Raw genomic sequence first — 26,958 nt, forward strand, 5'->3', positions numbered from 1 at the left:
TAAGTTTATTTAAAACAAGGGACATGACATTAACTTTGCAGCAGCATGACAAAGAACACACGTGAGCTCACCGGCCCTCCGTTTCCCCTTCTGTAGCAGGAGGCCTGCTCTAGAACCCCAGTGTGAGAGGACTGATCTGAGAGTCTCCCCACGAGCAGCAGCTGTGGCTAACCCAGTGACACTCTTCCCAGGCAGCACCTCTGGAACGGGATCTCCAAGCAATAGTTTTCTCCCATCTCTCTCCAAAAATGAGATGAAGTGAAAGACAAAGACTATTCTTCCTCCTACAAGAAATTAAACCAGCATAAAATCCAATCCACCGGTTAATATATCTATCCTCTTGAGTCCAAAACCATGTTCAGGTACTCTCTTCTCCAATTCATGCCAAAGGGTCCCCAACCTTTCTGGCACCAGGGACTGGCTTCATGGGAGAAGGGACTGGGTGGGGAGCTGGAGTTCAGTTGCTGGCTCTCTCACCCACTGCTCACTCCCTGCTGTTGGGGGACGAGAGGGACAGAGACAGGAGGCAGAGATCAGCCGAGTTTCACTGGCAGCAGGGTTCCTGAGAGGCCACAGACCAGAACCTGTCTGTGGCCTGGGGGTTGGGGACCCCTGCTCTGTGGGATGTAATTTGTCCTGATGGAGCTGAGTGTTTTTCAACGAACAAGATGGCTCAAAGGGGATGGCTACTGCAAGGGCTTCTTTCCCAAGTGGGACCTTTGATGTTTATCGAGGCTCGAGCTCCAGCTGAAGCTTTTCCCACAGTGGGAACATTTGTAAGGCTTCTCTCCTGTGTGAACCCTCTGATGTCTATTAAAGTTCGATCTTTGAATAAAACTCTTTCCACAGGTGGGACATTTGTAGGGCTTCTCTCCTGTGTGTATTTTCTCATGGTGGCGCAGCCCTGAGAAGTCACTGAAGCCCTTCCCACAGTAATCACATTTACAGGGCTTCTCTCCCGTGTGGATTCGCTGATGTTTCACAAAGTCGGAACTCCGCAGGAAGGCCTTTTTGCAGGTGGGGCACTGGAAGTAGGTCTCTCCAGTGTGAGTTCTTCGGTGGAAAACCAGCTGGGAATTCCTATAAAAGGTTTTCCCACACTCCCTGCAGGTGGGAAGTTTCTGGGCCATGGGGGCCCTTGGCTGCCCCTTGGGGGAGGCTGCTGTCTTCAGCTCAAGCCCCAGCACGGATCGCTGTCCCAGAGGAGGGCTGGGCAGACGGTGACCCAGCTGTTTTCCAGAAGTCCCTTCTGGAAGAAAAAGCTGTTCCCCCACCCCCTCACCCTGGAGGATTTCCTGAGCCTCAGGGACATCCTCTCCTTCTCCAAAGCATCTCAGCTCATCCTCAGGGAAGCAGCCACTCATGGGAGCCTGAGAAGGTGCCTCTTCTGAGGCATGACAGGAAGCATCTGGAGGTTCCTGGTCCCTATGATTTTCCAAGTTCAGGTTCTCTTTGTCCTTCTCCTGTCTATCTCCTGAAAGAAGAAAGATTTAAAACAGTTCCATAAGTGGTATGCTGTATTTTCTAACTCCCATGTCAAAGAAAGGGTCATCATAACACATTAATTCTTTTCTCTTCTTTTTACCAAGGGGTATCAGTGAGGGGAGTGGGGGATGAAAAACATCATCCCCTGTAGTGCCTGGCACTTGAGTCACTTGGTACTGAGAGACTCGGCTCCGACTGAGGACAACAAGAAGGATATCTGATGTGCAGGGGGGCTCACAGAGGGTACTGCTGACCACCCCTCTCCCATATAAGCAGCATGCATTTTTTTTAAATCACAGCTGACATACAGTATTATATTAGTTTTAGGTGTACAACATAGTGATTCAACAGCTATATATATACCTTACAAAGTGGTCACCACAGTAAGTTTAGTACACAGTTATTGCAATATTAATGATTATTCCCTATGCTGTACATTAGACCCCTGGGACTTAATTTCAAATTTGTACTTTTTAATCCCCTTCCCCCTTATCCCCCATTTCCCCAAATCCCCTCACCTTTGGCAACCATTAGTTTGTTTTCTGTATCCATGTTTGTTTCTGTTTTATTTTGTTTGTTTTGTTTTAGATTCTGCATGTAAGTAAAATCATATGGTATTTGTCTTTCTGACTTACATTACTTAGTATAATACTCTCTAGATCCATCCATGTTGCTGCAGATGGCAAGAACTCATTCCTTGTCATGTCTGAGTCATACCCCAAGGGGTGTGTGTGTGTGTGTGTGTGTGTGTGTGTGTGTGTGTCCACCTCTTCTTATCCCCACACCTGCAGTCGGAACCAAGGCTGCCTCCATGTCTTGGCTGTGGTAAACAATGCTGAAATGAATGTCGGGGTGCCTATATCATTTTCTTCAGATAGATACCTAGAAGTGGAGTTGATGGGTCATATGGTAGCTCTGTTTTTACATGCAATTATTAAGACCAAGGAAAAGCAAGTGTATTATATCAGAATGCTACTTTAAAAAATGACTGGCTTTTATCTGATTATTTATAAAAATATAATCATTAAATATAGTTTGAAAACTGCATAGAAGATAACCAAATCAATCTCAATCTTCACCCAGAGTTAACAACTATGAGTATACATTTCCCTCCAGCATTTATTTAACCAATACATGTGTATGTATGTGCTTCTACCTGACATAAGTGATATATTGTATATCTGACTTTATAGCACTTAAAATGTACAGGTCAATTTCACATGGCTTCTCCCCTTCAGAAGTAACCCAGAAATTCATGCACTGCATTGATGTGTCATTTTACTATGGTTTTAATGTACAGTGAGGTTGCAACATAAAAGTTAATCTGTGTTTGAATCCAGCGTTCACTTGTGCTTCATTAACTCATGTAACATTTAACATTTTATCTTTCTCATCGTAACAGGTTTTTGGTCATTACAAGTTAATGGCACATATAGTAAAAATTTTATTTTGATGATGGGATTTATTTTCAGCTTTTATAAATTACTCTATTTCTGTAGATCTAATGAAGCTATTTACTTTTCCCTTTCCTATGCTGGTGTCTTTCAAATTACCTGCTAGAGAGCCAGGAATGTGCTCGAGAAGTAGACCTGAACTTGTTAACTCACAAAGCCTTAGGGCTTAGGGCATATTCTTCTCAAATGACAAAGGTACTTTCCCTTGTCTTTAAAGAAGCCTTATAAACACCATTTTAAAAAGCTGGATAATGATTCATCGTGGAGATGTCATAATAAACACATAATAATAAAAATATCATTTCTTTAAGAATTTTCCTATTATGGAAATCTGTTGTTTGTTGTGTTTTTGCTACTATAAATAATGCTGTGATGAGCATTTTTCTTCATAAATTTTCACCCACACTGCTGATCAATACCTCAAAGTTTCCTTGAAGTGGAATTACTATGTCAACAGGCTTACATGTTATCATGAGGATTCCTGACATCAGACAAACTGACTCCCAGAATGGCTACACCATCTCTGCTGTGAGAAGCTGGGCAGAGCAAAGAGCGGTGTCTGTTACTTATGTTTTGACTATTTTTAAAATATTTCCCATTTAGACCATATTTTTCATTGTTATAAGTTTTAATTTTAAAAGGATTAATTTTTCACATTTATGAGCTATTTTTCATATGTTCATTAATTGGGAAAGTCATTTTTTTCTTATCAATTTGCATTAACTTTACACTAAGAAAAACAATCATTTATTTGTCAGGTTCATGAAAATGTTTTTTTTACCAATTTGGTTTTCTACATTTTGTTTGGGGTTATTTTCATGTATAGAAGTTGTGGGTTTTTTCCTTTTTAAGTATACTGAAGTCTATTAATCTTTTCCTTAATGATTCTTTCCATTTCTTATAAAAACCTTCCTCATCCAGACACAAGTCAAATATTCACCCATTTTCTTACTCATTATTTTCATATTTTACATCTTTTTCATCCATTTCCAACTTATTCTGGTATTTGACATACATCAAACTTACACCAATCCCTCTTCCCGAGAGCCCTTCTTTACTCCTGACACTGTCCACCGAAGAACAGCTTGCCCCAAGGGCTTCTGCGGCTCTTCCTTCATCATGTGTGACATTCCTGTGCATACCAGCTTCTCCCCCTCGGCTTCCCTTTCTGATCCATTAGTCTGTGTATCTATTTGTACATCACTATCCCATTATTTTAATGATTTTATCTATTTTAAATGACAGATTCTTAACATTTACACATCTAATACTGATGACACATTCTTCTTTCAACACTTTTTACTATTCTGGCAGTATTACTCCAGATAACTACTTAAGAATCATTCTTCCAAACAATTTTTTTAATTCCTTGGGATTTTGATTAGAGATATGAGTATGTGGCTTTTTCAGGATTATTCCTCCCCTGGCCTGTTCTAACTAGGAACTGTGCTCCATGTGGTCAAATACAATAGCGTATACATGCTCCTTGCCCTCTGACTTTCGTACCCTGGTCTGAGTCCAAAACTGCTGTATCTTTTAGACTGAACCAGTCAGTCCTGTTCCATCTTTTCATTGTTGCTTCCCATGAGTCCAGGGCGTCATCCCCGCACCTCTGGACTCCTACATCGACTTCCTACAAAGCTCCTTTCCTCTAGCAGTTCCCTCCCAGGCCTCCCTGCATATTGCCCCGTCCTCAACCTCTTTCCATACATCCTTCCTCAAGACCTACAACGGCATAAGTTTCTCTTATCAAGGCCAGCTGGCTTGGTAGATTCTGTACAGTCTGGTTCAAGGTAAGCTGTAGTGGGCCATGTTAGCACATGGATGAAGGGAGAAGAAAAAAGAATGAAATGAGTGGGGTAGGGGGTATAGTGAGCTATATATATCACAAATAGAATCCTACTGCAAGGAGCGTGTGGAAAAATCTCTGTACCTTCCACTCAATTTTGCTGTGAACATAAAACTGCTCTAAAAAATAAAGTCTATTAAAACAAAATTCCTACTACAACAACCTCTAAAGCAGTATCTTCAAACTTTTTTGCCTGCTACCCATAGTAAGAAATATGTTTGTATTGAAATATAGTATATACACATATATTTAGAACAAAAATTTCCTGAAATACTACCTACCTACCCTGACATCTGATATTTTCTATTTGCATCCTGATATTTTCTATTTAATCTTATCATTTCATTTTTTATGATGGTTGTAACCTATAAAATGATTTCACAATACATTAATTGATCATGAAATGCAGTCTAAAAAGTAATACTCCAAAGAAATCCTTGTGAAATAGTGTTATAACTATATTGCTTAAAGTTAAAATCACATGTCTCATTCAATGCTTGCTCTCTGTAGTATATTAGCAAAGGAAAATAACTGAACCCTACTGGAGAGAAAGAATGATTTGTCACACAGTTCACATCCTTCATCCTTTCTTCCTTCAAGATTCTAGGATCTTTTGTAAATGTAAACATGTGTGTGTCCAGGGAGGTTTGACAAAAAGGTTTCACATAACCACAGTATTTTAAAAGAATGTAGAAGGCAAAGAGTGATTGCTATGTTACAACAGAACAAGTTCGTATTTCTTCTTCCCCAGTCCTAAATACATGATTTATATGAAGCACCATATTTTGCCGTGTATAATGCACACCTTTTTGCCCAGATTTTTGAGGGAAAAAATAAGGATGTGCATTATACATGGGAGTATATATTGCACACCATGAGTATAATAATTCCATGTAATGTGGGTGCACATTATGCACGGGAGTGTATTGTATGTGGTATTTCTTGTTCCTGCTATCTAATGAGACGTGCATCAAGATTAGCTAAACCATGTTTTACTTTCTGTTTGTTTTATTTTCTTTTGTTGAGGGTGAGCTGGTTAGTATTCACTATAACCAGAGTAAGGAAAATCTAATTACTCTGAACCCTCAAACAAGAGGAAGGATAATAATGGCTGTTACATAATCTTTTTTTGTAATGGAATCTACCCCTATCTGTATTGGTCTCAATCTGTACTCACTGTAACTCTCTGAGAAAGAAGCCTGTCACAACAAATAAGACTGAAGGCAGCAGATCTGAGGTGCAGTCTTTCTTCCGCGATCAACAGCCCTTTGGCCAGAGATTAAGGAGACCTGACTGACTAAACAAACCAGACATAGCTAGTCATAGCCAAGTCCCAAGTCCTAATATGTCCCTCATCCCCTGCAATGTAATGACAGGAGACCAGAAATGGCTCTGACCAATGGAAGATTACTCACCTATGCAGGTGGGTTTTGGGAGCTTCTCACTGACATAAAGGTGCAATCCTGCCAGTTCCTCCCCGTACTCTGTTGAATTAGTCAGGTCAGGCTTGGAATTGGAAATACCTGGTACAGAGAAAGAGATAACATGTGGGCCTTGATGAACTGGAAGGACTGGGGACCCAGCTGTTTTTCAAAGGAGTGCCCTGAGTGTGATGGGAAATGGAAGGCTCTGGAGACCACTTAAGGTAATTCAACTTACAAGGGTATGTGGAGCTTCTAAGATACCAGGGCTCCCCAGATAATCAGGATGTATGGTGAAGACCACAAAAAAGAAGAATCTGGGCAGGTAGAGTCAGACCACCTGGCAGGCTGGTGTAAGACCCCTCCAATAGTTTGTTGAGACTATGGTTTAGTATTAAAGAGTGTGGACTCAAAGCCAGCCACACCTGAGATCCACTGTAACTCAGCTACATAACAATGAGCAAGTGACTTGATCTGATGCTCTCTTTCATCATCTTAGAAACAGGAATACCATCACCCATTTCGTGGATTAAAGGAATCACTACATGTAATGCACCCATGACAGTTCCTGGTGTAGAGAATACTTCTGCCATCAGGAAGTTCTTACTGGGACTAAGCTATCTCCAACTCACTCCATCCCAATGGTGTCAGTGATGACTATCTTCACCCACAGAACCTCAAGTAAAGCACTATCTCTAAGAGCACAACACAGAAAATGCCTCACATTCCTTCCACCTCCGTCCATCAGGCAAGCCTGTGCCCTCACCTCCTGAGACCATCTTCCCATAGGTCTCCAGCAGGAGATCCCAGTATTGCTCCTTTTGAGTGGAATCCAGGTGCCACCACGGCTCCTAGAAAACACACCATGCTGTGAAGTCAGGGAAGGTTTTTGTACCCTGCTCTCCCTGCCTACAGGAGGCTAAGAAAGGAACATGCCTTGGAAGCCTGGCATCAAAATATTTAAGAACATATAGGAGGAGGTTCAAGGGAAAAGACCAAAGGGAAAACCACAGTCCCTACACCAGTATCTCTTGCCTTGGGTAGAAAACATTTAGGTTTAAAGTTCTGCATTATTTTTCAGTTGCATGTACTTAAGAGTGGAGAACAGAGAGAAAGCAGGAGACCTCTCTGCATTGTCTCTTCTTTCGCTCTTTCAGTGCCTAAGTAGAGGTCTTTGAAGAGTAGGAGCCTGACAGTCCCAATATTTCATTACAGTCTGGAAACTGAAGAGGGAAAAGAAAAACATTACAAAGGTATTTGTTGAAAAAGCAACTGTAAATCATTGAGAAAGTGAGAAGAATTAACACTGAAGTCAAATAGGCTCTAAGTCTCACTGTGAAACAGGCGGGAGGATTCAGAGCAGAGAAAAAGGGCAGCCGCCATACACCCTTGGCATCTCCCAACTGTTTTGAGTTTAGGGTCCAACAATAAATTAGTTCTCCTTCCAGCAAGTGGGGAATTGATCAGTTGTCTAGAGCAAAGTGCCCTTCAATTATGCCCCAAACATGCCTTTCTTATCCTATGGAACTGGAGACTGGAGGCTCAAAACTGGGAATGCCATCCAAGTAGGATCTACTTTCATGAATTCAAATTTTAATCTCCCCACCAACAAAACAACTGTCAGACACTCAGATCATATAGCAGAGAGATTAAGAGCACTGTCTTTGGAGTCAAACATACTGGGTTTCAAGTGGGTTTCTGCCATTTCCTGGCCGTGTGACCTTGAGCAAGTTACTTAACCTTTCTAGTTCTCAGTCTTCATCTAATGATAGTACTGAACCCGCCCTGGCTGGTGAGGCTCAGTGGATTAAGTGCTGGCCTGTGAACCAAAACGTCGCCGATTTGATTGCCGGTCAGGGCACATGCCTGGGTTGTGGGCCAGGTCCCCAGTTGGGGGCGTGTGAGAGACAACCACACACTGATGTTTCATTCCCCTCTCCTTCTCCTTCCTTTCCTCTCTCTAAAAGTAAATTTAAAAAACCTTAAAAAATAATGATAGTACTGAACTCAAAAATTACTGGGAGGTAACAGAAATAATGCAAGTGTCATATATTTTCAGAGTACACTGTCCTCTTCATTCATAGTACTCATCAGTTTATTAAATATTTCTATATATGTGCATTATGTGTATGACAGAATACCCAATCTTTTTTATACACACATATGAAAATACATAATCAATGGTGGGCTTCACTAGTTCACAGCACCATGAGAAAAGGACTCTCCACTGTATTCCTCCAGGCCCCAAGACCCTGTCCAGCTCTTAGCAAGTAAGTCCTCAGTAAGTGATACGTATTATTATTGCCATCATCTGTGCTCTGTGGGCTACTCCACCTCTCAAACTAACCATAGGATTTCCAGAGAGAATTAAGGGATTTTGTACACTTTCAGGAATCCCAAAGTTGAGACCATGAATTACTATCATAGACAGCCAGCTAGGCTGTAGGGAGCAGAAAAGAGGAGAACAAGAATGAGAACATAAAGTCATCTTCCTACTATTAATACAAATAATATACTGCTCCGAGAAGCCATTCATGTTCTAGCACTGCCAAGGGAAGTGAGAATGGTTGAAAGATAGTGGAGACACCCAGAAAGTCTTTTAACTTGCAGCCGCTAAGGCAAAAGAAGGGAGGGGAGGAGGTTGGGGGAGGAAGGGCTGGGGAAGGAGGAAGAGGGGAGGAAGAGGGGAAGAAGAGGGGAGGAAGGGGAAGAGGAAGGAGGAGGGGAAGAAGGAGGAGGAAGGAAGGAGGAGTTGAAATTTTTAGGGTGAAAAAAGTAAAAAGTAAAGTGACTTTTTTTCCATAGGTAATTGTTTTATATAAAACTTTTCAAAGTTCATCACTATTTATTACAAAAAACATTTCATTTAGGAGTGATTTCTAAGGCAGTATTCTGAGTTTCCATAAAAACAGAACTGTTTCAGAAGAAATATCGGTAAGGGGAACAGAATGCTCTATTTCCAAGTTTGGTGGTTTCTCCTGTTCATAACTCAGGTTTGAATTATCTTCCATTTGAATCTCTTGTTCTTCCAACTCCAGAGGTTTATCTGGGGCTGGGGCTACTTCCTCATCTTCATTTTCATGTAGAAAACTACACATCATGTTGGGTCTATAGGAGAAATCATTATCTTTGATTTGCAGCCATTCCACACCACCTATGTTTTCTTCTCCTTCCTTCTTTTCTGTCAGAAGAGTTCTTGTCATGCTGAGCTTCTTCATTGTATGGCATTTATATTTTAGCACTGTTTTATTGTTACCTTCTGCATCCACATGTTCAACATTTTCTTCAAATATAATACAGGTCCCAGGAGTGTCTTCATACTCTCCAGTGAAGACATAGCCGTCCACTTGCAGAATGGGCCTCTCAGTGTCAATTCCCAAAATCTTGCACTTATTTTCACATTTTGAGAGAAAGTCTGAATCAATAATTCCCGTCAATTCCACCAGAACCAGCTGCTCCGCCACAGCCCCTCGCATAGACTTTCGTCGTAGCACTCACTGCCTCCTCTTCCCCATCTCCGGGACTCCGCTCCTCGGCGCCACCATGATCCCACTCCGTAAAGTGACCTTAATATATTTAATTATGGATTTAACTATTAGCTATAACCACATTTTTAAATAAGTTTTAACTTAAAGTTTTCATTTTAGAAATTGTTAGCAGTTTAGTTAGTCTTCTGTGAGTGAAGCTACCTTAACAACCTCCTAAAAGTACCCACTTGAGCAAATACTGCTGAATGTGAGTTCACAGTCCTCACAGTCAGAACACAAACCCTTGCTTCGACACTGGCAGAGCAAAGGGTGGGGATTCCAGGTGCTGCAATGTCTAATTGGCTGCCTGGCTTGCTGGGTAAAGCTTATTCTATAGGTAGCAAAACAGAAACTACCAAGTACAGTAAAATATACAAAAGAAAACAGCCACCAAAATCCCCAAGGGCAACCGAAGTCACCAAAATCAAGAAGCAGGAGTTGCTTTAGGAGTCTCTAAACAGTATACCTCCACTTAAAGCCACAAACTTATCAAGAAGTGCCAACCAGCTCAGGATGCTTGAATAAAACCCCTTACTTAAGAGCCAACACACCAACTGCAGCCACCTTGCTTTTCCTCATTTTTAAAAGAGGAGGAAAAAATTCCTGTTCTGGAAGGAAGGGCAGAAGTAGTAGATTGGATGAGAAATCATCTTGCCTTTGTGGGAAACAGTACCATCTTGTGGACTTACAAGACATTACCATAACTGACTTGCAGAGTTCTCAGTACTGTGTTCCTTTCCTGAAGTGTGAAAACACAGCAAGGCGAATCAACGTATCCCCAAGTGTGTGTGAGGTTCTAACTCAGTCACAGTGTCTAATAACCAAGTGCCACTGTGTAGAGAGACTACTCCATTATTCTGGCATTATGCACCAAGTTCCTAACTTATGAAAGAGATTAGGGAAAACAATTACTTATATATTAAAAATCCAGTCACTTACAAAGGAATTCATTAACTATCAAGGTCCTTCTAATGCAAATAGTTGTTAACTTGGGGGAAGGATATTAGGATTGGTTAGGAATGATGTTTTATTTGTTTAGGTTCAGTGGCTATCAATCAGTTATCTGCTAAACACAGGGAATTTAACATACACACGGTGTTGCTGGTGAGCATTTTAAATCTTTTGACTTTAAGCGATCCAGGAGAGGTCATGGTTAATGTTATGTTATATAGAATTAACACTTAATTCTACTAGTTAAAATATGTTAATAAGTTATATATACTTTTCATAGGGATATACTGTACTTACTATAGAATAAACAATAATCTTCCAAGTCTGCTCAAAATATTTGAGAGAATACCCAATACTTTTCACCAAGCAATCTCCTGCCTAACAATTTGGTTTCTTGGTACCCTGAAAGCAAGAAGGTACCCTGAGTCACTAAAACATGTGTCCTTTCCCTGCCCCTTTACCCACAGTGTTACAAAGGTGGTATTCTGCTTTTTCAATCTTGGAGCCTGGAAATCTGAAGCTCAGGCCTGATCCTCACCCCTACCTTCGGTGCCTCCTACTGGCTTTCCCACCTTCCCCGGCACTCTCTGTTACCTCACCAGGTGAATCCCAGGGAGAATTCCCCAAAGGTTTGAAACAATGTTTTCATTAAAGTGTATAGGTTCTTGGAAATTTTTATTTTTATCAAATGCAGGTTTTCAGAATTTTTAAACAGATAATCAAAATCAACCTACTCCACACACTTCTGTTTATGGCCAGGATGGAGTAATAGGGACTGGGTTTATCTTTGTGTCTGAAGCCACTGAGAAAGGGGACCAACTATCCAAACAATGGTTTTCAGATGTTGCATGTTAGGCAGAGCAGAGCAGAGATCCCTGCACGTGGAGAAACGAAACATGTGAGTCCTACAGTTGCCCAGGCTTACTGCCTATAGAGAACATCGAGATTAGCTCAGAGGGGCGTCCCTGGCAGAGCCAGGCAGCCCTCCAAGGTGAGCAGAAGGAGCTCTGGGGGGTTATAGGGTTACCAGAAAAGAAGGCCAGAGTGGGAAAATGCACTAAATGAGAGCTCTGGAGCCCTGCAGAGGCCCCCTGTAGAGGCCAGGACAGCACCACTCAGCAGAAGCAGAGGGAACAACCCTCAGGGTTTGCACAGTGTAGGAAATACCTCCTCTGTCGAGCATCCACAGTGCACATACCCTTGTGCATCAAAGGATATCAGGTAGAGCTGTCAGAGGGTTATTGCCTCAGTAGTGGGGAAGAGGTAGTCCGACCCTAAAAGGACCTCCGATGCCATATAACAGACTGACTGTCCAAGTCACCTAACAGTATCCCAGCGCCGAGCCCAAAACATTTATAGGTATACAGAAATACTCAGCCTGGCAAGGTAGAAGTCCCAACATTTGACATGCGATCGAAGATTACTGGGCCTATAAAGCAACAGGAAAGCACAACTCATAATGGGGAGATCAATCCATCCACCAAAACTGACACAGGTTTATCACCTTAGTGGACAAGGACATTAATACAGATGTTACAACCATATTTCGTATGTTCAAGAAGGTGAAGGAAATTCTCAACACACTAAATAAAAGATATAATAAAGCCCTAATTCAAACTTCAAGAGATTAAAAATACATCTGACATGAAAAATACACTGGATGGGATTAACAGCATAGTAGACACAGAAGATTAATGAACTTTAAGACAAAATAGAAACTATCCAAAACAAAACACAGAAGTTAGAAAATGAGAGAGGAAAGCATCAGTAGCTGAAGGACAGCATAAGCAGATCTAATACATGTACACACATTATCATTATACACATCCCACATACGTGTCATTCTCGGAGTCCTCAGAGAAGGAAATGAGGGAGAAAGAGAAAGAAAAACAGAGAAACAATGGCCAACAGTTTTCCAAACTTGATGAAAACTATAAACACAGACCCAAGAAGTTTAATGACCCCAAGCACAAGAAACATGAAGAAAAAAATTCCAAGGTGTATCATAGTCAACTTGTTCAAACCCAGTGAGAAAATATTAAAAGCAGCAAGCAAGAAAGATACATTATATGCAGAACAAGGATAAGAAGACATATGGCATGATTCTATTTCACAGAAAATGCTAGAAAATGCAAACAAATGTAGGGTAACACAAAACAGCAGTGGCTGCCTCCGAATTGGTCCGGGGGGGTGGGAGGTAGAAGGGCGGGAGAGAGGGAAAGGAATCTCTGGCGGGAACTGAGATGTGTATTGCCTTGTTTGTGGTCATGGTTTTGTGTGTGTGTACATGTGTCAAAACACTTGACAAATCAAATGCTTTCAACACGTGCAGTTTGTTGTGTCGATTATGCCTCTATGGAGTGGGAAGGGGAAAGAAACTTGTCCCACGTTAGATATAACCATCGAAGTCTCAAACTGACTCCTATATGAGAGGCTCAGACGACAAAATTAAAGTCTTTTCTCGGCATAAACCACAGATGATGAAAAAGGACAGAAGAGATTGCCTCCACACAGCAACCTCTCCCAGGGCTCAGATTCCATTACTCCAGATGACAATTAGGAAACATTCTGTCGGGTTTCAGGCCACAGGTGTTATTCTCATTACCCTTGCTAGACCTTCGTTTCTTCCAAATTTCTGCGAATTCTCCCCGCTCTGGGATCAGGGAGGCAGGGCAGCTCGGCTCACCTGAGATGCGGTTTGGAGAAGGGAGGCTCCGAAGGGCTGGTCTCTGAGGAGCCTTTCCTCAGGCTGGGCAGGGAGCAAGGGGGCAGCCACTGCTGAAGTGAGAAAGAGGCAGTTTGCAGAACTAGATTCCTCCTCAACCAGTCTCCAGAGGCACTGATAAAAATCTTCACAAATTAGAACTGGTACCTGTTTACTGTCTATGATTTTAAGAGCTGCATTTACCACCCTAAAAAAACTGCAACTCCACCCAACCTTCCCAACAGTCCCACCCATATTTTCTGCCCTCCTTCCTCAAAACCAAAATCCAAAAGGTGTGGGCCAGTGATCACGTGGTTTAAATTACAGGCTCTGGATATCCTCACCAGAGCGATTCATGTAGAATACCCTATTTCTGAACCTCCTACAGATAACCCCACTCTGGGCAGCATTATCGTTTCCAACTCACTCTTAGACCCACCGACCACAGTCCCCAGGAGTGCACCACACACCATCGTGCTAACGGCCCCACCTAATTCCTGTTCCGTGTCAGACTCCTCTTTCACCATGTGGCTCAGTGGCTCCCCCGGCCCAGAGGGTGAATTCTGGAGTCCCAGCTCCTGAGGTGTCACTTCAAGATGAGACTCCACTTCCCCAACTTGGCAGCTCACCGATTCCGCCTTCTGGGACCAGATGTCCTGTCCTAGAACGTGGATGCTGATCTAGAGACCACACACAGCACTCATCACTGAAAGGGCCAGAGGGAGGGTTTCTGAAAGCTTCTATCACAGACCATAAGACAGTCCTTAGGAACATGGAGTAAGGAAAGAGAAAAACAGCATTTATTTCTAGTACAGCAGGAACCAGTGAGAGAGGCCTGAACCAGGGCTGGGTAACCTTGGAGACATACCACTAATACTGTTTCTACTGGGTAGTCTGCCCCAGTTAAAACTCAGGTGTCTTTTGAACAACTTCTCAAACACTCTAGTCTAAAGATAGAATGGCATGAGAGACTTTTTCTTCAATCCCTGATGGCTAAAAAGTATTGCAAGTCCCAGGGAATCTTAGAACGTGGTGTGGTATGGGGATATACCGATGTGGTGTGATAATATATATTTGGTCTTTGCCCCTGGCCCCTGGCATAGTATGCCTGCAACCCTTAGAATCACCTGAAAGATAGGAGTAACAGGAGCGACTTTTGTTAGAATGAGCCCCTTTCAACTATCCCTGAGTTTAGGCTAAGGAGGTAATTCTTGGTGGACCCTTAGGTAGATTCAGGAGGGGGGCTGGTCACCAGAGGAACTGACGGGGTAATTAGAGGGTTGGAACTTTCAGCCCTACCCCTCAAGCTCTGGGAAGGGACAGGGGCTAGAAGTGTTCTATCACCAGCAGTCAATGATAAATAAATCATGCCTGAGTAATGAAGCCTCCATGGAAACACCTGAGCTTGGGGGTTCAAGGAGCTTCTGAACTGGTGACCACACAGAAGTGGATGGCCTGACAAAGGCAGGGAAGCTCTGTGTGACTCCATCTCCTCCATTTGCCTATTCCTGAGTCACAGCCTTCATCACAAACTGGACAATTAAATAATGTGTTTTCCCAAGTTCTATAAGTCTTTCTAGCCAATTATGCGAGAACAAGGTTTTGGGAACCTCCAAATTTAGAGCTAGTTGGTCCTAAGTATGGGTGGCCCTTGAGACCTGTGACAGGCATCTGAAATGGGGGCAGTCTTGAGACTAACCCTTACCCTGTGGGATCTGAGTCAACCCCAGATATTCAGCATCACAACTGAATTGAACTGCAGGACACCCAGTTGGTAGCAGAGAATTGGAAAATGGTTGCTGGTGTAGAAAACACCACATATTTAGTGTCAGAAAAGAAGGCAATTACCTGATAAAACCCCAGAGCAGCCCTGTGCTTCACTAACAAGGCATAATACCCTCAGCTTACCCACTGCCACAGCCTCTGGGGGTCTCCCTTCAAGCTTTCCACGAGGGTCACTGCCTCCTCCCCGCTGCCTGGACACTGCTTCCGCACCCACATCTGAATCTCCCCAGGTAGGATGGTCAGGAACTGCTCCAGCATGAGGATCTCTAGGATCTGCTCCTTGGTGTGCACCTCTGGCTGCAGCCACTGGAAACAGAGCTTCCGCAGTTGTCGCAGGGTTTCCTGGGGCCCAGACACTGCCTGGTAACGAAACTGCCTGAAGAGCTGACGTGCTGTCTCAGGGCTGGAGGGCTCCCCTCGAGGGACAGCATCTGGCCCAGAGAATAGGAAGTCCTCGGCCTTCGGCAGTGGTGGCAGCAGGACCAGGGCCTGCCCCAGCTCACCGGGCATCATCTGGCCTGGCAAGTCCTTTCAGGTAGAGTTCTTCTAGGATGAAGCTGTCTCTGGGGAGTGCCGGGCCTTCACAGAGCCTCTCACAGGGACAAAAGAGGGAGTGAGACTGTGTGTTCTACAGAGCAAAGGGACACATCAGAAAGAACAATGAGGAGTCAACCACAGATTTTTCTAAATCAATGGATACACTCTCTTATTTTGCAAGATTATAAACTTGAAGCCACAAAGCAAACCACTCATTCTTATCTGACCTGTGACCATCACCCTGACCATTTTATAACATTCCTACTTGGTCTTCAAATGTCCAGCCCGAGTAGGAAAATGAAATGCACGAAATGAAGCGTTTTCACTATGGGTTTTCAAGTAAATAGCTCTTCTGTAAAACACTTGTATATCTGCAGCCTTATGTCAGCACACTAAAACATAGAGCTGAACAAAAAACATCAACACCCTAGAAATAAAGGCTAATGTTGAAATGATCAGATGCTTCCATAATAAATATGAGGTTGAACAGAACAAATTAACTCTTCCCCCAAAAATACAATGAAATTTCCTGGTGAACACCTAAGTGACCTCTTTTGAGTGCCATGTTGAAAATTGGGAATTTATAAAAAACTTGTTGCACCTGAGATTTTCAACCCTGGCCTTAAAGAAGGTTTAGTATAAATACAAACTATCCTGAAAACATTCCTACAGACTTGATATGATAAATAGTATCAAAATTTAGTTAGTAATTAAAGTGGTAAAAGGAGAAATAGTAAGTGGCAAAGTTAATGCTATATCCAGTTAGTTTTTTTGCATATAATCCTAATACTGGATTGATTGTTGGGTCAATCTTGCAATGTTATAAAGGACCTGGAGGTCATCATTCTCTGTAACACTAACCACAACAACCAAAAGACACCCAGTCAATTGGGGATCTGGATTAATTAGAGATCAGTACAACACTCTAGCTTTTGATAGCTGCTCTTTCCTTCAGTTATAATAACCAATATCCTTGCCCCGGCTGGTGTGGCTCAGTGGATTGAGCACTGGCCTGTGAACCAAAAAGTTGCCAGTTCCATTCCCAGTCAGGGCACATGCCTGAGTTGCAGGCCAGGTCCTCAGTTGGGGACATGCTATAAGCAACTGATGATGGTTCTCTCCCTCTTTTTCTCCCTCCCTCCCCCTCTCTCTAAAAGATAAATTTTTTAAAACTTAAAAAAAAAAACAATATCTTCATCCCTACCACTTCACCAAACAATTCATCCTATATCACAAAATCATTTAAAAAGCAAAATAAATTAATAAATAAGAAACAAATTTCTCCAGGGAACAATAAAGGAAAGAGTGAAGTAAATATGTTTCATTCATATATTTAGGCAGCGACCAGGACAAAAGTGACATACATTGTATATTATGTGCTCAATAAATACGTGTTTCAGAAATTTAACTCTGGTCATGACAGAGTAACTGGTAGTATACAGACTAGTCCACTCACTGTAAACAACTCCAAAACTGGAGAAAAACTTATAAGGCAACTGTTTTCAAGCACTGGACAATAGGCAGGCAAGAATGAGTTTCCTGAGAGAAGAAAAACTCATGAGGTGAGCCCCATGAACACCCTGGCTGCCTGCATGCGGACAATTTCCCATGGAAAGGAAGCTGGTGCTTGAGCACAGATCAGCAGTCTCCTCTTAAAAAAACAACAGTAAGGAGGCAGAGGTCAGAGGTTGGAGCCACTGAAGTGGATGGAATCTAAAGAACAGGGCAGCAGAAAGGAGGGAGCTACGGAGTAGAGGCAGAAGTCTGAGTGGGGTTTCCCCATGAGCCAAGGGTTAGACTGCTCATTAGCACAGGGAAACTATGCAAGGTTTAATTAACAGAGAGTAGTTGCTACCAGATTAAGAGCAAAAGAGAGATACAAAAGACCAATCAGTGATTAGCAATATGGGAGTGTTTGACCACTGAGAGTGGAGAAAAAAGGCATTGTGGGATATCAGAAAGGCCACATGTTCAAAGTGAAGACAACATCCTAGAGTAAGACCTACTCTAAACCTGCCCTAAAAAGCCTAAAGCCAACCCTCAGCAAGATCCAGAGTCTACTGGTCTAGTCTGATCTAGTTAGAACTTGGAAAATACCTTGGATTTTCCAAAGATCTGTCCTAACAAGGTTTAAAACCAAGGCATCACAAGTCAAAGGTCAGTAAGTGAGCTGCGTGCGAGAACAAGAGTCAACACTCTTCAGAGGAAGATAATAAAATCCTTAGTATTGACCATGTGCCATCCATAATATCTAGGATGCAATCCAAAATTACTAGACATAAAAAAAAAAGAGGGAGGAATAGGTAGATATACTTTGCCTCCTTGCACAACCAAAAGAAGGACAAGACCATTTTAAAAACAAAAAATAACCAGAACTACCAGAACATCAAACTGTATGGAAGTCCGACAGCCAAGGAGATAAAGAAAAAACATTCATCCAGACTAGGAGGGGCACGGAGATGGGCAGCTGGAGCAAAGAGGACCCACAGCAAGGTGGTGGCTAGAGAACTGGGGTGGGCAAGGTGGCCGCTGGCAGAGCAGGCAGTCCCACATTCCGATGCAGATTAAACTGGGAGGAACATGTGGGAAGCAAGACAGAACGAGCAACCCAGGGTTCTGGTGCAGAGAAATAAAGCCTCAAAACCTCTGACTGAAAAGACCTATAGGAGTTGAGGCGACAGGACAAACTCCCAGCCTCACAGGAGAGTTCCTTGGAGAGACCCACAGGGTCCTAGAATGTACACAAACCCACCCACCTGGGAATCGGTCCCATAAGGGCCAAATTTGTTTGTGGGTAGTGGAGAAAGTGACTGAAAGCCAGCAGAGAGGTGAACAAGCAGTATTGCTCCCTCTCACACTCCTCCTCCACATACAGCACCACAACGCATCCACGTGGATTACCCTGCCATGGTGAACACCTAAGGCTCTACCCCTTATTACCTAACATGCATCCCAAGTTGAAAAAATATGGCCCAAATGAAAGAACAGATCAAAGCTCCAGAAAAAATACAACTAGGCGATGAAGAGATAGCAGGCCTATCAGATGCAGAGTTTAAAACACTGGTAATCAGGATGCTCACAGAAATGTTTGAGTATGGTTGAAAGACAGACGAAAAAGCAAAGGCTATGAAAAATGAAATAAAAGAAAATGTACAGGGAACCAACTGCAAACAGAAGGAAACTGGGACTCAAATCAACAGTTTTGAGCAGAAGGAAGAAACAAATATTCAACCAGAACAGAATGAAGAAACAAGAGTTCAAAAAAATGAGGAGAGGCTTAGAAACCTCCAGGACAACTTTAAACATTCCAATATCTGAATCATAGGGGTGCCAGAAGGAATGAGGATGAGCAAGAAATTGAAAACTTATTTGAAAAAGTAATGAAGGAAATTGCCCCAATCTGGCAAAGGAAATACACTTTCAGGAAGTCCAGGAAGCTCAGAGAGTCCCAAACAAGCTGGACCCAAGGAACCGTACACCAAGGTACATCTTAATTACATTACCCAAGATTAAAGATAAAGAGAGAGAGTCCTAAAAACAGCAAGAGAAAAGGAGACAGTTACCTACAAAGGAGTTACCATCAGACCATCAGCTGATTTCTCAAAAGAAACCTTGTAGACAACAAGGGGCTAGAAAGACCTATTCTAGGTCATGAAAGGCAAGAATGTACATTCCAGATTACTCTATCCAGCAAAGCTATCATTTAGAATGGAAGGACAGATGAAGTGCTTCCCAGATAAGGTGATGTTAAAGGAGTTCATCATCACCAAGCCCTTATTATATGAAATGTTAAAGGGAACTATATAAGAAAAAGAAGATAAAAAATACAAACAGTAAAATGACAACAAACTCAACTAACAACTGAACCTGAAAAAAAACAAAAACAAAAATGAACTAAGCAAAGAACTAGAACAGGAACAGATTCACAGAAACTGAGATCACATGGAGGGTTATCAGTGGGGGAGGGGGAGAGGGTAGAATGAGGGAAAAGGTACAGGGAATAAGAAGCATAAATGGTAAGTGCAAAATAAATAGGGGAAGATTAAGAATAGTATGGGAAATGGAAAAGCCAAAGAACTTATATGTATGACCCATGGACACAAACTAAGGTAGGGGAATGATGGTAGGAGGGGAAGTACAGGGCAGAGTGGAAAAAAGGGGACAAAAAAATGGGATAACTAATAGCATAATCAATAAGATATATTTAAAAAATTTTCTTAAAAGTCAAGGAAAAAAGCAGTCAGGAGAAACCCACCCCAAGATGACCAGAGCACCTAGAGAAAAATATAGTCTTAATGAAAGAAGAGATAAAGACTTTCCACAGAGAAATAAAATTACTCAAAAAAGAACCAAATGCTAACTCTAGAAAAATAACTGTCAATCCAGAATTCCACATCCTAAAAAATTTTTTCAACAACAAAAATTAAAAACATTTTTTCAGATAAACACGGTAGGAGAATTTCCCCACAGTGACTTGTACTAAAGTGATGCTAAAGGACACTGCTCTAGTTAAAGGGAAACTCAAATCTACAAAAAGGAAGGGAAATCTCCAAAAATAGTATATATATGATAAATACATAAAATAACATGCTTTTATTTCTTCTCACTTCCTTAAAAGGCAGCTGACTGCTAAAAGCCAAAGTAACAACAATGTAAGTAGAACATAAGTAGAAGGTATTACAATAGTACAAAGGAGGGGTAAGAGGAGTCAATCTGTTAGGTTATTACATTTATGAACTGCTAACTGAGAAATAAAAAGTGGAAACTGAGCAGTGGTGTCAGGTGAAAATGGGAAGTGTAAAAGTGTTAAGTGAGAGGCAGAAAATGAGAAATGTGAACTGTGAAGTGTAAAGTGGTACAATAATCAAGTGGGCTTACAAGTTAAAGTAAACTTAAGATATACACTTGTGTATTTAAGATACACACTGTTAGCTGTAAAAATATAAAATAAGATATAACTAAAAACCAAAAAGGAATGCTGAAAATCATTAATAACCAAAATGCAATAGGAATGATTCAAGAGAAGAATAAAAACCAGAAAGATCATGGCCCTGGCTGGCGTAGCTCAGTGGACTGAGCGTGGGCTGCGAACCAGGCATCGCAGGTTCGATTCCCAGTCAGGGCACATGCCTAGGTTGCAGGCCATGGCCCCCAGCAACCGCACATTGATCTTTCTCTTTCTCCCTCTCTCTTTCTTCCCTCTCTAAAAATACATAAATAAAATCTAAAAAAAAAAAAAAAAAACCCAGAAAGATCAAATGGAAAAGACAATATGGTAAACTAACATACAACCATGTCAACAATTACATTAAATGTAAATGGACTATACAGTTGAATTATACAGTAGAGATGATCAGATTTTAAAAAAGCAAGACCCAACCATATACTGTCTACAAGAGACATTTTACATATAAAGATACAACTTGGAAATAAAGTGCTGGGAAAAAGACATCCTGTGCCAACAGCAAGCATATGAAAGCTGGTATGGCAATATTGGTATCTGACCATGAGGACTCAAGACAAAGAGAAAAAGAGGGACATTTCATTATGCTAAATGGATTAAATCATCTAGAACACAAAAGAACCCTAAATGTGTATGCACTTCATATCACGTCTAAAGGGACAAATTCTCAATCATACTTAGAGATTTTAACATCCTTTTGTCAATAATTGATACCACAAGTAGATCGCCCCAAAAATCTGTAAGGATATAGGAATCTGAACAATATTATCAAACAACTTGATCTTATTGACATTTAGACCCAAGAACTGCCAAATACACATTCAAGTGAATGTATAACATTCATCCAAACAGACAATATGCATAATTAAGTGCTGGAATCTTAAAGTATATATTCTCTGGAATCTTAAAGTGTATATTCTCTGAACACAGTGCAATTAAATTTGAAATCATTAACAATAAGATATTTAGAAAATCCTAATATATGAAAATTATTCAATAACAATCTTAAATAACCTATGTTCAGAGAAAAAATAAAAAAAAATTAAAATAGAGGGTCTGGCAGAAGTAACACCTGCTTGAGTGTGGTTCATAGGGGAACAGTTTGTGTGTAATAATTCGTAGTTTTAATTTGAACATTTCACCTAAAATGTCATATGGTGTGCTTGAGTGTGATATTGTTATGTTACATAATTACATGCTTATGGTTTTGTAATAAACAATTTTGTAATAAAAAAGGGCATTATTTGTGCTAGACACTGTATATTATCATACTGAATGATAATGAAAACACATTTCAAAATTTGTAGAAAACAGCAAAAGCACTGTCTAGAGTGAAATGCACAGCTTTAAATAAATGTTTAAAAACTGAATAAATATCATGTATCCTTCATTAATCTATTTCGTTCTTGAATGTCAAATAACAAGTAGCAAGATTTCAGACACAAGAGACTGATCAGTAGACTTATTCAAATTTATTTGGTTCCTGAATTAAGATAGCAGTTTAGATAACATTTAGGAAAAATGATATTTAAGGAAAACTATAGAGCTTAGAAAATATTTAAGTCTGATTTTAGTAATTATATCCTCATGTAATGGTAAAAAAAATGCCTCAATTACTTAAAATTAAATTACTTTATAGAGAGTGTCTGGGCTTATATCCGAATGACTTCATAAAAATCTACTTGTTACGAAAAAAAAAAATTATCCCAAATGTAGAGTTGTTATATTTATTAAAGTTATAACAAATTAGAATGAATTTTTACCTGTACATCTAGGTAAATATATTTACTAAATGTACATATATAAAAAACCTTTTCTCAGCACCTACTATTGACAAAGACTCTCTGTTGAACCAAACTTGGGTCAGCTCCTGAATCCACTTTTGACTAGGCTGACCCTGTGTTTTGTCTTTTGGCATTCTAGTCCAGTTTTATCAAGAATCTTGCTGGATCCAGTTTAGGGAAAGTCCTCCAGCTTTGCTATCTGATCAATGTCCATATTCCCCCACCCTTGGTAGCTGACCATCCTTGATAAATGATCATATTCCTTGTTCACCCTAGTCTGCCTTCAGCAAATCTACCGTCAAGTAGGCTTAGCCAGAATCTCCCCTTAACCCCTATTTCCTCCAGTAGTTTCCCATCCACTGACCCCCACACTACTCCTTGACTATAAATTTAATGTCTTTATTGTATTCTCTCTCTGTTACTGCAAAACCCAATTTAGTAGTCCCCCTGAATAAAGTCAGCCTTACCGTCTTCAACAAGTATCTTGAGTAATGTTTTCTTTTACAGGTGTCCTGGGTAATGGTATCAGCTCCGTATTAGGCACTGTTCATGTCACTTCTAATCCTCACAATTACCCTGCAAAGTAAGTATTAAAGTTTATAGATCAAGAACTTCCGAGGCTCCCAGTGGCAGCCAAATTTAAATCCGGGAAGTTCGAATAACCTGCGCTTTGGGGAGGAGAGCTGCCAATGTTTGGGAATTAGTGGGGCAGGTTTGGGGACTGCCACAAACAGCCCAGGGGAGCTCGCAGGGCCGCTCAAGCCCAAAAGGCTCTGGGCAGCGCTACCCACCAATGAGTTCTCCACCCTTCGGACCCCAACTCCGACAGCACTCAGGAGAAACTCTGGACATCAGCCCATCAGGGTTCCCTCTTCCTGACATTCATTTCCAGCCTCTGGAGAGAGATAGGCGGCAGGGGCCCGTCTTAGCCCAATCCAGACACGTGGCCGGTGAGTACAGAGGGGACCACTGGCTCCAGGACTGAGAGCCGGGTCGGGGTACAGGCATTCCCACAACCCCAGAGTCCACTCACAGACCCGCCAACCTCCCCCGCACTCGCCGTGTCCCCGCACGCATTCCCAGGCGCACGACGGTGTCCACCGACCCTGCCGCTGTTCTCGGGGACACGGCCGAATCCAGCGCAGGATGCTCTGAGACAGACCCCAGGAGGCAGTATGGCCCGCCCAGGCTGCGCGCGCTGACCTCCGCCCGCGGCGCCGAATCTGGGCGCACTTCCGGGAGATGGGCAACTGCGCGCGCCTCTGGCGGCGAGGGGGAGTGAGTTGTACCGAGGCGGGGAGGGGAGGGGTGAGGCAAGGGGCGGGGCCAGAACTGAGGGGCAGGTCCTATTGGCCACCCGCCCCGTCTAGCCTCGCCTATCCCCCTGTACAGGAAGGTTGCTCTCCGCAGTCTACTGCCGGCAGTTCAGCTCCTCATTCAAGAATACTGCGTTATTTTGGTCCTCAGCAAACATGCGTTTATTAAGGCTCTAGTTTGTTTCAGGCACTGGAGCGACCACTGCGAAGGCCACAAAGATAATTCCCTTGTCTGTCGCAGACGTTTCGGCCAGTCTCACACCCAGAACTGAAAGTCTGTGCCATTATCCCCTGTTCTTGACCCAGGTCTCGCACCTTGTTGCCTTCTTACCTCACTTGGCCTTCCCGAAGCGTTTGGTTTGCCCCGACCTCGCTCTGCCTTGCTTCTCCAACTCTCATCAACGCTGCATTTCCTGGGCGCTCTGCTTCCACTTCTCCCTTTCAGGGTTGGAGTTCAGTGGTGCACTAACCTCTCCTTCCACCTTCGTCTCTCCTCTGTCTGCTTCTTTCCCTCCTCACGCCTATCAGATCCCCACCCCCCCACCCCCACCTTACACGCACTCATTTTACTGGGATGTCATTCTTGCCTCCTCCCTCCACTCTCCTGCCCTTTCCCACAGGCTACAATTTCTGGCCCCTCCCCCTGGCTCCCGTACCTCTTAGACACCACTTCCTTTCTCCATGCTCTACCTCTCTGCCTCCTTTGCACATCGTTTCTAACCGAGGTAGCAGCCGCAGCCGCACCCTTGCCACCGGTTTCCAAATTTCCAGACTTGACCATTTCCAGGCCATTCTGCACTGAGCCACACAGTCATCAGTAGAGGCTGCATGCTCAAATCGATGTATGTGGTATTATAGGTATATCAATCTCCAGCAATTTGCAACTGGAGACCATTCATAAAAGGATTTGCCAGTGGGTGAAGTGCCTTGTCCCATGTTAGGAGGAACTGGGAATATCTCCTCTGGAGAAATAAAGCTTTAGGGATAGGGAGTAAGTATGGATCATCATCTATTCATTTATCTGAAAAACTGGCCAGTGGACCCAGGATTCAACATGTTCTCTAGATCCTAGGGACTGAACAAGACTCAGTGTGTGAAAACTTTTCAGATTAACCCAGGTAGAAGTTTCTAAAGTTCTCAATGTTGCTGTATGAGTTCCTAAGCAAAGGGTGGGTAACAATTTATCAGGAAGATTTAAAGGGACCCCTGCAGTAGGTGTTACTTCCAACAACAAAGTGCTTTGTTTCTAAAAAAGTAAACAGATGAGTTGGTTTAGGGGGGAAGATGATAGTTTTTTTTCCCCCTCAATCTGTTAGCTTTTAGCTGATCATCATCCAAGGAAGATAACAGCAATTCAAAAGTGTTAATTGGGCCACAGACCCCTTTGTGAATTTGATAGAAGCTATAAATCTTTTTGCAAGGAAGATGCACATACACATCAACACACAAATTTGGGGAGCTCACAGGGCCCTGAAGTTCATCCTTGGAGCCCATGAACCTCACATTGAGAACTCTAACACTGGTAGATGTTTCCGAGTATGGAAATGACTCTTGGCAGTTTAATCACTTCTTTACAAACCGGCAACTTGAGATGAAGCATAAAACTTCTTATCTTTGTGAATAGACTGAACAACTAAAGAAGAAAGTTCAAAAGTTGGGAGGCATCTACCTCAACTTAGGAAATAGTGAAAAGGTTTCACTTATTTATTCACTCACTCATTCAATAAATATTTATCAGATGCCTACTCCGTGCCCAGTACTGTTCCAACAGCTGTGTATACAACAGTGAACAAAACAAACTCCCCGCCCTGATGAGAGTTATATTTTGTGAGAAAGCTGGACAATAAACAAACAAATGAACAAACAAGTAATAATAAATATGCTGGGTAAGGATAAGTGATGTGGAGAAAATTAAATGAAGGTAAGGGGAGCATAGGTACTGTTGGAGATGAAGTATAATTTATGTGAGATGGTCAGGGAAGGGCCAACTGATAAAACAACCCTGAACCCAGACTTGAAGTAAAGGAGCAAAGCTTGTGGGTATCTGGGGGAGCTTTGCAGACAGAGGAAATAACAAGGGCCCAAGCCCTGAGACAATGAGTGAAAATAAAGAGGAGAAGAGATGTGAGAAGGAGCCCTGGGACACACTAACATGTAGTGCCAGGGAGATAAGGAGGGCCCATCTAAGGAGAAAGAGATGGAGGAGCCACTGAGGTAGAAGGAAAACAAAGAGAGATTGATATCCTGAAAGCCAAGTGCATAAAATGTTCAAAGAAGGAGGAGAAGGGAGTAATTAACTTGATCAAATGCTAGTGATCAAACATATCATAAAGATGGAGAATCGGCCATTGGTTTTAGCAAGGGAGGAAACATTAGTGACTTTGATGAGAGTAGCTGGAAGGAGAAAAAGTCTGAACAGAACAAGTTCAACAGAGAATGGGAGGAGAAGAATTGAAGCAACAAATATAGACGGGTTATTCAAGAAGTTTTGCTGTAAAAGGGAATATCTAAACAAGACAAATTAGAGGCTATTACAGCATGTTTTTATATTACTTGGAATGATTCAGTAGGGAGGAAAAAGTCATATTGCAGGAGAGGGAGAGAGCAACTACTGAAGAGTATCCTTGAGCTGAGAAGAGGTTGATTTTTTAGTAACAAGGCTATTGGGCACTCCTACAATCTAGGCTTTACAGGACACCTATAGAAAACATTCTCCTCCCTGGCTGAATGGCTCAACTAGTTGGAGCATCATCCCATACACTGAAAGTTTGAGGGTTCAATACCTGGTCGAGGCACATATCCAGGTTGTGGGTTCAATCCCTGGTCTTTGGACATGTACAACAGGCAGCTGATCGATGTTTCTCTCTCTCTCATTCTCTCTCTCTCTCTTTCTTCTCTCACTCTCCCTTCTTTTTCCTCTAAAATCAATAAACATATCCTTGGATGAGGATTAAGAAAGAAAGAACACTTTCACCAATGAAGAGGAGCTTAAAGTAAAAAATTAAGAGCCACACCAAAACAAACCCTCAGAAGGGACAGTCACCAGTTTCCAAAAAGTTGACACACCTTGCATTCCAAGAATTGGAGATAATAGAGCAATATGATAAAGATTGTAACATAAGTACTCTGAACTATTCAAAGAGGAAAAAGGAAAGGTATAAACCATAAAATGAAAGAATAAC

At 42.0% G+C, this 26,958-nt stretch overlaps 2 protein-coding genes across 6 annotated transcripts; both read right to left on the reverse strand.

The window, feature by feature from the left end:
* Positions 1 to 26,615, reverse strand: ZNF18 (zinc finger protein 18). 5 transcript variants are annotated; one of them, XM_045824552.1, is made up of 9 exons: positions 26,560 to 26,615; positions 24,108 to 24,214; positions 22,928 to 23,036; positions 15,300 to 15,804; positions 13,882 to 14,071; positions 13,374 to 13,465; positions 6,976 to 7,060; positions 6,204 to 6,311; positions 1 to 1,474 (listed from the first exon to the last, which is right to left on the reverse strand). In XM_045824552.1, the coding sequence occupies exons 4-9, from the start codon at positions 15,687 to 15,689 to the stop codon at positions 687 to 689; spliced, it is 1,653 nt and encodes a 550-aa protein (XP_045680508.1). In that variant the 5' UTR covers positions 15,690 to 15,804; positions 22,928 to 23,036; positions 24,108 to 24,214; positions 26,560 to 26,615; the 3' UTR covers positions 1 to 686. The 5 variants fall into 5 exon arrangements, with proteins under 5 accessions (XP_045680508.1, XP_045680511.1, XP_045680507.1 ...); XM_045824555.1 differs by lacking the exons at positions 24,108 to 24,214; positions 26,560 to 26,615 and adding an exon at positions 23,566 to 23,687 and having other exon boundaries at positions 13,374 to 13,462; XM_045824551.1 differs by lacking the exons at positions 24,108 to 24,214; positions 26,560 to 26,615 and adding an exon at positions 23,566 to 23,687.
* LOC123809398 (general transcription factor 3C polypeptide 6-like) lies at positions 9,072 to 9,741 on the reverse strand. Its single transcript, XM_045824557.1, is given in 2 exon segments — positions 9,072 to 9,124; positions 9,127 to 9,741. Coding segments are annotated over 2 exon segments (612 nt in total). The 5' UTR covers positions 9,686 to 9,741.
* Positions 26,616 to 26,958: the final 343 nt, after the last annotated feature.

Source organism: Phyllostomus hastatus, unplaced genomic scaffold (assembly GCF_019186645.2).
Source record: "Phyllostomus hastatus isolate PE091 unplaced genomic scaffold, TTU_PhHast_1.1 phas_scaffold_55, whole genome shotgun sequence".
In the NCBI taxonomy this organism is placed as follows: Eukaryota; Metazoa; Chordata; class Mammalia; order Chiroptera; family Phyllostomidae; genus Phyllostomus; species Phyllostomus hastatus.